At 35.5% G+C, this 12,066-nt stretch overlaps 1 protein-coding gene across 1 annotated transcript in view; it reads left to right on the plus strand.

The window, feature by feature from the left end:
- The window catches only part of LOC111705313 (unconventional myosin-XVIIIa), a 23,189-nt gene extending 14,833 nt beyond the window's left edge, over positions 1-8,356 (plus strand). Inside the window, exons 9-13 of the mRNA XM_023477815.1 lie at positions 713-776; positions 1,416-1,519; positions 2,786-2,851; positions 3,919-3,989; positions 8,137-8,356. Coding sequence (XP_023333583.1) covers positions 713-776; positions 1,416-1,519; positions 2,786-2,792 — 175 coding nt within the window. The 3' untranslated portion in view covers positions 2,793-2,851; positions 3,919-3,989; positions 8,137-8,356. The remainder of the gene's footprint in view (positions 1-712; positions 777-1,415; positions 1,520-2,785; positions 2,852-3,918; positions 3,990-8,136) is intronic.
- Positions 8,357-12,066: the final 3,710 nt, after the last annotated feature.

Consider the following 12,066-nt stretch of genomic DNA (forward strand, 5'->3'; position numbering starts at 1 on the left):
CTAACAGTAGAATCCAGAGTCTAAAACTAAAGAATGCGCGAATTTTAAGTTCGAGGTTAAAAGTTCTTTTATTTTTTCTCAAAAAACGCGCGCGCGCGCGCACTTTTGCTCAGATTCCTTCAAAACCAAAAAATGCACATAATATACATAATTCTGAGTTTGCATGCAAAAAATCAGCCTCCTACGACAATTCTAAGTTATGTTTAACCACTGTTTAAATTTTCCGGAGAGTAATACGTTTTTTGCCCCCCCCCCTTACGCGAACTTACGCCGTAATTTTGCGAAATGAATATTTCCCCAATTACGCGTAATCCTGGGAAATTACACGAAATGAAAATTATTACGCGTAACTGCTCGTAATTACGCGTAAGAGAATAATCTATTACGTCTGGCGGGCGGAGAATCGAGTATTCTCAGTTTACATAAGTATTGTTGTTTTTTTAGTTTTGGGTATTTTTAAAAAATTTTCCTTACTCATCAACCCATGTAAGGGGAGAAAATTTTTTCTTCAAAACCTTTTTAAGAGGGAAAAGCTTGCAAGGGGAATTTTTCCCCCCAAGCTTAAAAAACTGAGGGGGGATGAAGAATAAAAAACTAAATAATGTAAAATTTTAAAAACGAACAATATTTTTTAACCTAGACTCAGTTGAATTCACACTATCCTTGAAGCTTTCGGGTACAGTCGAACCTTGCTGAATGCAAACGCAACCAGGTTCTCCCAGATCTTTAGCGTACATTACGATCATTCGGGCTCCATTGTATCCGGATCCATCCAGGTAAACCACACAGGATGTTGTTTTTGTTGTATGTTCTTTTTTAATGTTTTTGTATATTATTCTTGGATTGCTGTTGTTGTTGCTTTTTCTTTTTCGTTTTGTTGTTGTTGTTGGTTTTGTCACTGTTGTTATTGTTAATACTGTATTTTTGTTGTTGTTTATTTTGATGTTCTTTTTTCTGTTGTTGTTGTTGTTGTGTGAATTAATAATGTTCATTCATTTTGCCCAAATTTTTATTTTGAATAATCTTTTTTGTTTCTTTATTTTCTTGTGATTTTGAATGGAACTAACATCTACTTTTTTACTCTACAGAGGTTTGGTCCATCACCATAACCGATTTTTACATTTTGTTATTGTACTGTTTATTATCGTTGTCGTTGCTTTTAATATTGTTTTGATTTTTTGTATGTTGTTTTTGTAGTTTTATCTATGTTTTAGTTCTTGTTTTTTGTTGTTCTGTTGTTGTTCTTCTTCTGTATCGTGTTGTTGTTGTTGTTGTTGTTACAATATCTCCTGGTTCAAATGCAAATAATACTCGATCATGTATACGTCAGCGAAATCATTTTTATTTGACATTATTTTTCAAATTATTTTTCAAAATTAAGTGATCTTACAAAATATTTGAACTTTCCCTTTAAGGTGTTGATGTTGGAGCGAAACCGTGTAGTTCGCCGACCTGAAGGAGAACCCAACTTTAATGTGTTCTATCAACTTCTTGCTGGACTAGATAACAATCTTAGAAGGTACAGGGTTACTCACAAAAGATGAAATTGTAAAGACGACCAAAATATCTAAAAGTATGACGATTTGAAGCTTGATTTTTGTTTCTCCTATTAATTAAGTACTTTGATGGTTTACAAAATTATTAAGCACAAACATAAACCAGTGGCCTACTAAAAACTCTGCTAGAAATGCAAGAAAAGGCCGTAAAATCGTCTCCGAAACCTAATCTTTTTTGGGTAACCATGTAAATAATATTAAAATAATCTTGTATTTGTATTGTTTTTAATATATATATTCTGAATATGGATCTAGGTGGATCATTAACACTGTTGATTAGGAATTGACGACTGTATGCAACTTAGCATCAATATATATGAATTTAAATCGTCCACTGGGCATGAAACACAGGCACCAATCCATTTAACTTTGTCAGTTGACTTTCAAGTTAAAAAGAGCTGGGGAATTTTGAATGGCGGATATCGGAGTTAATGCTTGATCCACTCTTTTTCCTAATCTCCAGATTAAATAATGCTATGTTCTCCTCATGTTATTATTCTCCAGATTAACTAACTGATCAGGATTAAGGATATCTCATTTAAAATTTCCCAGCGCTGGTAAAAATGGTTGATATATATCAGCATAAGATTGCTTAAATGTTGTTTCTGTATTCTTAACAATCATGCCAAATATTAAAAGGGGGTATTTTTGTCACTCTTTCTGAATCTGCCAACTCAAGTATGGCCGTTTTTTACACTAAAAACAAAACTCGCAAATATCGAACAAAACAACAATTTTGATTTAGGTCATTAAGAGGTCGTTAGAGGTCAGTAGAACGTAAACACTGGATTCGTTGCTGCAACTGTATTCCTGGGATTCCTAGCTTTCGTTTGATATGCATAAAGCCTTAGTTAAAACATTTTCATTTTTGGAGGTCATTTAGGTCATTAGAGGTCGTAAGAGGTCATTAGAAGGTCAAACACTGGATCTGTTGCTGCTACTGGATTCCCTGGGTTCCTAGCTTTCGTTTGATATGCATTAAGCCATAGTTGAAATATTTTCTATTTGTGGAGGTCATTAGAGGTCATTAAAGGTCAATTTGATTTTATTATAGGAATTTCGAACCCTAATTAGGCGTGCATCCAAAAAATTGGAAGATTTGAACCAAAAATGAAGGCAGGGCCCCCCCCCCCTACATCAAATGTGCCAACTCCACCATCCCCTTTTTAGGAAAATTAAGAAAATGTTGTAACTTAATTTATTATTGTTTTAACCTATTATTACACTAGGGTTTAGTGTTACGTGGCCCTTTCTTACTGGAGACAACAATCCACTGAATCCGGTTGTCAAACAAGGTAGAAGGTAGATTTTCACAACTTTTAGCAATACATTTTGATTTCAATAAACCTTCCACGGGGTCATGATAACACACAAATTTTGGGCACGATCTGTTTAGCCGTTTAAACATTTATTGGATTAAAACAAACAAACAAACAAACACCCTGACAGACAAGATAAGTTGTCCTGATATCGAAAACTCATTCATGCATGGGTTATAAGGACACCTTCAACAAACAACATATGAACCCAAAAATTTATTGATGAATTTGTGAAGCGTTAAAACAAAGACTTTTAACCTGTCAAAAAGATACAATCACTAGTTTCTTAGTAAATATACAGGGACAGGCTATCTGGACACAACTGGTCCTTATGCTTATGCAACTGGTCCTTGCTTATGCGAATTGGTGGACGTTTGATCGCAATATTTGCGCTGTCAGTACCTCAACATTTTTTTAATAGAGATTATAAGGACCTTATAATTTAGTGTTGCACCGAAATACTTTGGTTTTCATAACTGTAACGTCAGAATAACAGTTTGAACAAAAAATTAAGACTGTTATTTATATGATATCTTTGTTGCCACAATAATTAAAAATGATATATTTAATAATAAAGATGAAAAAGAAAACGTTTTAGGCAGTTATTTTGCATATTTTACAATGTTCTCCAATTATTCGGTATACAATTTTAGAAGGAATTACAACCTATAATCAATATTTTTTTGACGCATTCGTATATAGTCGATATTTCAATTTTTTTTATGATTTTACAGCTGCATTTTGAAACATTTATTCCTGTTTCGAGGTTTTTTGATAAGGAAAACGACATTTTCATATTTTCCGGGAATGTTCGTAAATAAAGTTAAAGCTAAATAAAAAATTTTAAAAATAATATCAAGTAAATTTTAATGAATATTTTAAATTTTAAGTTCAAAATCTATCTCAATCATATAGTCTAACGATAAGTAAATACCAATCTTTAAATTGCGGGTCACTTTTATACGTCTAAATACGAATTATGCTGGAATAGAACATTTGATTTGTTTTCCAATTTTCATTATTTCAATTTTCACTTTTATCAGGGTTCTCTATCCTCTCCTAAAGAAGTTCTCTCTTCAGTCGTTCTCTCCAGTATCCTGTGAGTTTATTCCAGGTAAACCTTGCTCTTCAGTATACTGTGAATATATTCAAGGTAAACCTTGTTCTCCAGTATCCTGGAAGTATTCCAGGTAAACATTGTTCTCCAGTATCCTGTGAATATATTCAAGGTAAACATTGTTCTCCAGTATCCTGGGAGTATTCCAGGTAAACCTTGTTCTCCAGTATCCTGGAAGTATTCCAGGTAAACATTGTTCTCCAGTATCCTGGGAGTATTTTAGGTAAACATTGTTCTCCAGTATTCTTTGAGTATTCCAGGTAAACCTTGTTCTCCAGTATCCTGGGAGTATTCCAGGTAAACCTTGTTCTCCAGTAACGTATCCTGGAAGTATTCCAGATAAACCTTGTTCTCCAGTAACGTATCCTGGGAGTATTCCAGGTAAACCTTGTTCTCCAGTATCCTGGGAGTATTCCAGATAAACCTTGTTCTCCAGTAACGTATCCTGGGAGTATTCCAGGTAAACCTTGTTCTCCAGTAACGTATCCTGGGAGTATTCAGGGTAAACCTTGTTTGTAGTATTCTTTGAGTATTCCAGGTAAACCTTGTTCTCCAGTATCCTGGGAGTATTATAGGTAATTTTGGTTTCTCCAGTATCCTGGGAGTATTTTAGGTAAACCTTGTTCTGCCGTAACCTTTGAGTATTCTAGGTAAACCTTGTTCTGCCGTAACCTTTGAGTATTCTAGGTAAACCTTGTTCTCCAGTATCCTGGGAGTATTATAGGTAATTTTGGTTTCTCCAGTATCCTGGTAGGTAAACCTTGTTCTGCCGTAACCTTTGAGTATTCTAGGTAAACCTTGTTCTGCCGTAACCTTTGAGTATTCTAGGTAAACCTTGTTCTCCAGTATCCTGGAAGTATTCCAGGTAAACATTGTTCTCCAGTATCCTGGGAGTATTTTAGGTGAACATTGTTCTCCAGTATTCTTTGAGTATTCTAGGTAAACCTTGTTCTCCAGTATCCTGGGAGTATTCCAAGTAAACCTTGTTCTCAACAGTATCCTGGAAGTGTTCCAGGTAAACATTGTTCTCCAGTAACTTGTGAGTATTCCATGTAAAACTTGTTCTCTTGTATCCTGTGAGTATTCAAGTAAACCTTGTTTGCCAGTATCCTTTGAGTATTCTAGGTAAACCTTGTTCTCCAGTATCCTTTGAGTATTCTAGGTAAGCCTTGTTCTCCAGTATCCTGGGAGTATTCCAGGTAATCATTGTTCTCCAGTATCCTGGGAGTATTCCAGGTAATCATTGTTCTCCAGTATCCTGGGAGTATTCTAGGTAATCATTGTTCTCCAGCATCCTGGGAGTATTCCAGGTAATCATTGTTCTCCAGTATCCTGGGAGTATTCCAGGTAAACATTGTTCTCCAGTATCCTGGGAGTATTCCAGGTAATCATTGTTCTCCAGTATCCTGTGAGTATTCCAGCTAAACCTTGTGTTCAGTGAGTATTCTTAGTAAACCTTCTTCTTCAGTATCCTGTGAGTATTCTTGATAAACATTGGGTCCTCCCGTATTCAGTGAGTATTCTTGGTAAACCTTCTTCAGTATCCCGGGAATATAAGGTCCACCCCATACAGAACATGAAATATAATGCAAAATCGTGTAAGTATTTCAATGTGTATAGGAAAATCTTGACAATTATCTGATCTATTTATCTGGTAAAACGTTTTTTCTGAATCTGATATTTCACTTATATTTTCAACGCTTTTAAGGTGCAACTGTATGTAGTAGAAATAAAAGATCTGAGGTTTTATACGCACTGAATTGTACTGTAAAAGGGAGGGAAGGCAAAGCAACAATGAACCTTGTGTAAAAGTCTCCTTAACCCTGCATAAACAGTCTCACAACCCAATAGAAAACCTCCGAACTCTGTAAGGAGCAAAAAATGTGTTCATGGGGAAATCGCATTGTTTCTCCATTTTTTTCAGCATATGGCACAGGATAAAACACAAGTATTACTAATAAATGCAATTTTGATCTCATTCATGTTTATTTTGTATTCCTATTTTAGGCTAAATTTAAAAAATGGACCTAAACAAGATCCCACATTCTTCACATTTATTTTATTATTTTAATATTATTCTGGCAAATACAATAACATTTTTAATGTAGTCCACCAATTTTTAAATTTCTGTCATTAAAGGGGTTGTTTACTCAATAATATTTTTTTACTGTGTCCCATTTAAAAGTTACCTACGCTATATTAATTATACCCACAAATGTAAGAAATATAAATATCAAAATATAGTGATATTTTGCATTTGCAAGGTGTTCCGCTTTCTCATTTTCTTTTATCATTGTAAAGTTATTCCATTGTAAAGTTATTCTTAATTAAAGATTTATGATCTTTTATTAATTTTATTAAATTAAATACAAAAACCTGTTCTAGCTCCCTTCCTATCTTTCCCCTACCCTTTTGCTGTCACCTTTCCATGCCTTACTCTTTTCAACATTTCCTTTCATTTTTCCCTTTCCTATCCCCTTTTAATCATTTTCCATCTATTCTCCTTTTTTTGGGTCTCCTCACTTCCCTTTCCTGTATTCACTCTCCTGTTCTCATTCACGTTCCCTTCCCCATTCTATTTTCCTTCCCTTTTCCTTCCCCTTTCCCACTTTCCCTTTCCTTTTTTTTGCTCTGTCCACTTTAGCTTCCAATTTCCCCTTGCTCTTTCCCCTTTCCATTCCCTTTCACTTTTTACCCTTTCCTCTATTTCCTTACTATTTCCCTTCCTCTATCCCCTTCCCCATCTCCTTTACCTTAGCCTTTCTCTTTCCCATCCCTTTTCCTTCCCCTTTCCAATCTCCTTTCCCATACCTTTCCCTTTCACCCTCTTTTCCTTTCCTCTTTCTTGTTTTAACCTTTACATTTTACTCACGATTTACTTTTCTTCCCCATCAACTTTCTCCTATCCCTTCCCCTATCAGTCTACCCTTTCAATTTTTTCTTGCCTACCACTTCCCGTACCTATATCCCCTTTCCCTTCTCACATTCCCTTGCCCTTCCTCTTTCACCTTACCCATCCCATTCGCATCCTCTTTTCTTCCACCATCCCCATCCCCATTCAACATACCCTTTCCTTCCTCTTTAACCATTATTTTTCCTTCACTTTTCCCCCTTTCCCGTACCCCTTCTCCCCCTTTCCCTTACCCCTTTTCGTATGAAATGAACCCTGCATAAAACATGTAAACTTGCATACTATTCACTGATTCAGTATGGGGCACGGAGCTCATTTAGCCCCTCCCTCCTGTAGATGTTTATCTTTATCAAAAATTAATTTTCTAATATCAGCAAATTCTTTTAATTTAAAACAGGCAATCAAAGCAAATAAATGATAAGTCTATAAATAGTGTCTTGAAATTCTGACTATCCACCCTTTTTAACTGAAAAATAAATTTATGAAAAAGATGATTAAAACAACCATGAAAGGGTTTTTATAAATTCATATTATATTTATTGATTCTTTATGTCGAGAAAATTCTATAAGTATTGCTAGTAGTCAAGTAATCCTAATTTTTGATAATTGTTTTGTAAAAAAAAGCTTTTCCACCGGGTTCAAACACTTTTTATAGGGTTCGGAGACCTTTCTACAGGATATGGAGATTTTCCAAGGGTTCATTGCCGCTTTGCCATCCTCCCGTCACTTAAACATGAGGATAAGCAAAATACAACTTAAAAATGGTTTCTTCCTGTAGAGTATACTGCAATCTTCACAGAACTCTCGTTTCTAGTCCTGGGGGCAGTGCTTAGGATCCAATTAATTTTGATGCTGATCCTGGTTCCGCACTGGGAAAAAATGTATCTGAATTTTCTAATTTTTTGTCTTTTGTTCTCTCATTTTTATGCTAAAACTTGATGAACCATTAAGAAATCAGGAAATTTTTAAAATCTCTTTTTTAATAGTTCAGATTTGGGATTTTTTGCAGTTTTTGGTTGATACTTTGCCAATTGGATCTGGATCCGTGGATCCGCATAATTTTGCAGATTCGCATATTTTCGCAGGAAGCCAAAATATTGCGGAGCCAACGGATCCAGATCCGCATCCTAAGCACTGCCTGGGGAATTCCAATGTTGTACAAGAAACTCCAGAACTGCAGGGCCATTTAATTTAAAATTCAAATTTTTTAATTTTAATAGAATTTTGTTTTAGATTGAACAATTCATGCCGGTGTGTATATGCACTGTCGTACTGTCCAGTCAGGCTAACCAGCGTAGAGTCGACCGAGCACGTTTAGTGCAACAAATGTACCCTGGCAAGATCACAGCTTACATTAGCATTCTTTTTATGTAAAAGAGATGCAGACTGATTTATAATGAAATGTATTTCGTAAGGTTATATAGAAAAGCATAATTATATTTAGATACATGTTTTTTATTATTTTATTCATATTACATGTTTTGTTTTAAATATATTTTAAGTTCATGCAAAAATGAGATTGACATAGTTTTCTACAGCAAATTGCTTCTTGATTGATGATGAATGTTCTGTATATTTTCCTAATATTTATTATCTTACGAAATTTGTTAATTTGTTCAAGTTCATGTACTGGGGATGCAAGGCAAATCTAAAATTTACAACAATTTTGTAATATTAAGGAATTTAACAATGAAATAATTGATATGAAATGATCTAAAAAGTTTCGTTAACGGTTAGTTAAAACTGTTAAAAAGTAAAATTTAAAGTAGCCCTTAACTTTAAACTTCAAATTAGTTCATCTGTTTGTTAACGCCATTTACCCTTTTTTTGTGAAATTAGCCTTAATAAATGACTTGAATTTTATTAATGGCATTAACGGTTAAAGAAATCGTTAATTGCGTGAATGGCAAAAGAAATGGCGTGAAAGGTTTTAAACGCTTTACATTGAAAATTTCGTTAACGATTTCATTAAAATTTAAGAAATCGTGAACGGTTTTTAAAAATACAAGACTACATTTAAAACTTTTTAAAGATGTTAAATTTCTTTTACAAGATGAATGCAATTTAAAATCCCGTTTTTTTAGCGTTAATTTTTTAAAGAGCTAATCTGTTCTTTTAACGTTAAGTTATAAATTTGTTCAATAAAATCTTAAAACAGTAAAACTTTTTGTTAAACCCAGAGATGAAATTTCGACACAGGTTTCTATTTATATCAGATAGGTTTATTTTTTTGTTAGTTAATTTTATTTGTTTCTCTCTGTTGAGATTTAAACCATTTAAAAGGAAAAATTAAAGCATCTTTTTTTTGTGATCATCATATTTGAAGAGTTTCCAGTATAAATATTTTTAATTGTCCAATGAAAATAATTTAAGCAATTTCAACTTCAAAAAACTTAAATTAAAGCTGCTAGAAAAGTATTGAACGTTTATTCTTGGATGGTTTCTTTAATTGCGCCAATTTCTAGCCATGCTGAGCCAGTTCAGCAGTTCTCAGCAGTGACGTTCAAGATGTGCTTTTCCAGCAAACTGTCCTATATACAAATTGAATCCGGATTTCTTTTATTTTTAAGATTGAAAAAAAATAATTTGAATGACTATAATGTAATCTTCCTTTTTAACATTTGTTTAAGGGACCCAACTTAGATCAGGAAATAACAAAATACTTAAATCTATATCAATATTTAGGGCCAGATTGATAATTAATAATTGATGTTGTTTCTAGTATCCAAGTTTATTAATGGATTTCCAATATATCTGAATCAAACAATGAAAATATGAACTCCTAGTCGGATATCTGAATCCCATTAGTGGAATAAAAAACACCCAGAAAATAAATCTATCCCTCCAATGAATTATAAAGCCTCTGGATGGATATCTGAATCCCTCTAGTGGAATTATGAACCCCAAGGAAAATATGCGAGTCCCTACAGAGGAATTATACCCACTGGAAAGATAAATGAAACCCTTCAGTGTAATTTAAAACCCCCTGGATAGATATCTGAATCTCTCCAGTGAAATTTTAAACCCCTTAGATATATATATCTGAATTCCTTCAATTGAATTATAAACCCCCAGGAAGGATATCTGAATCCCTCCAGTGGAATTATAAACCCCTAGGAAAAATATCTGAATCTCTCCAGTGGAATTATAAACCCCTAGGAAAGATATCTGAATCCCTCCAGTGGAATTATAAACCCCTAGCGAAGATATCTGAATCCCTCCTGTGGAATTATAAAACCCTAGCAAAGATATCTGAATCCCTCCAGTGGAATTATAAACCCCCAGGAAGGATATCTGAATCCCTCCAGTGGAAATATTAACCCCCAGGAAGGATGTCTGAATCCCTCCAGTGGAGTTATAAACCCCCAGGAAGGATATCTGAATCCCTCCAGTGGAAATATTAACCCCCAGGAAGGATATCTGAATCCCTCCAGTGGAATTATAAACCCCTAGGAAAGATATCTGAATCCCTCCAGTGGAATTATAAACCCCTTGGAAGGATAACTGAATCCCTCCAGTAGAATTATAAACCCCCAGGAAGGATATCTGAATTACTCCAAGGGAGTTATAAACCCCTAGGAAGGATATCTGAATTCCTCCAGTGGAATTATAAACCCCTAGGAAGGATATCTAAATCTCTCCAGTGGAGTTATAAACCCCTAGGAAAGATATCTGAATCCCTCCAGTGGAATAATATACCCCTTGGAAGGATAACTGAATCCCTCCAGTGGAATTATAAACCCCCAGGAAGGATATCTGAATCCCTCCAGTGGAATTATAAACCCCCAGGAAAGATATCTGAATCCCTCCAGTGGAATCATAAACCCCTTGGAAGGATAACTGAATCCCTCCAGTGGAATTTTAAACTCCTAGGAAGGATAGCTGAATCCCTCCAGTGGAATTATTAACCCCCAGGAAGGATATCTGAATCCCTCCAGTTGAATTATAAACTCCTAGGAAGGATAGCTGAATCCCTCCAGTGTAATTATAACCCCCCAGGAAGGACATCTGAATCCCTCCAGTGGAATTATAAACCCCCAGGAAGGATATCTGAATCCCTCCAGTGGAATTATAAACCCCTTGGAAGGATATCTGAATCCCTCCAGCGGAATTATAAACCCCCAGAAAGGACATCTGAATCCCTCCAGTGGAATTACAAACCCCTAGGAAGGATAACTGAATCCCTCCAGTGGAATTATAAACCCCCAGGAGGATATCTGGATCCCTCCAGTAAATTATAAACCCTTTGGAAGGATGTCTGAATCCCTCCAGTGGAGTTATAAATCCCCAGGAAGGATATCTGAATTACTCCAGTGGAGTTATAACCCCCTAGGAAGGATAACTGAATCCCTCCAGTGGAATTATAAACCCCCAGGAAGGATATCTGAATCCCTCCAGTGGAATTATAAACCCCCAGGAAGGATATCTGAATCCCTCCAGTGGAATTATAAACCCCTAGGAAGGATATCTGAATCCCTCCAGTGGAATTATAAACCCCGAGGAAGGATATCTGAATCCCTCCAGTGGAATTATAAACCCCTAGGAAGGATATCTGAATCCCTCCAGTGGAGTTATAAACCCCTAGGAAAGATATCTGAATGCCTCCAGTGGAATAATATACCCCTTGGAAGGATAACTGAATCCCTCCAGTGGAATTATTAACCCCCAGGAAGGATATCCGAATCCCTCCAGTGGAATCATAAACCCCTTGGAAGGATAACTAAATCCCTCCAGTGGAATTTTAAACTCCTAGGAAGGATAACTGAATCCCTCCAGTGGAATTATAAACCCCAAGGAAGGATAGCTGAATCCCTCCAGTGGAATTATTAACCCCCAGGAAGGATAACTGAATCCCTCCAGTGGAATTATTAACCCCAAGGAAGGATATCTGAATCCCTCCATTGGAATTTTAAACTCCTAGGAAGGATAACTGAATCCCTCCAGTGGAATTATAAACCCCCAGGAAGGATATCTGAATCCCTCCAGTGGAATTATAAACCCCTTGACAGTGGAATTAAAACCCCCCAGGAAGGACATCTGAATCCCTCCAGTGAAATGTAAATCACCCTGCGTAAAGTTTTGAATTGTAAAAAGCATTTTTTCAAACCCCTCCAGTGAAAAAGAATTCCCTCCGGTGGACTCCAGTGGAGTCAAAATCTTACT

This window comes from Eurytemora carolleeae, unplaced genomic scaffold (genome assembly GCF_000591075.1).
Source record: "Eurytemora carolleeae unplaced genomic scaffold, Eaff_2.0 scaffold639, whole genome shotgun sequence".
Taxonomy (NCBI): domain Eukaryota; kingdom Metazoa; phylum Arthropoda; class Copepoda; order Calanoida; family Temoridae; genus Eurytemora; species Eurytemora carolleeae.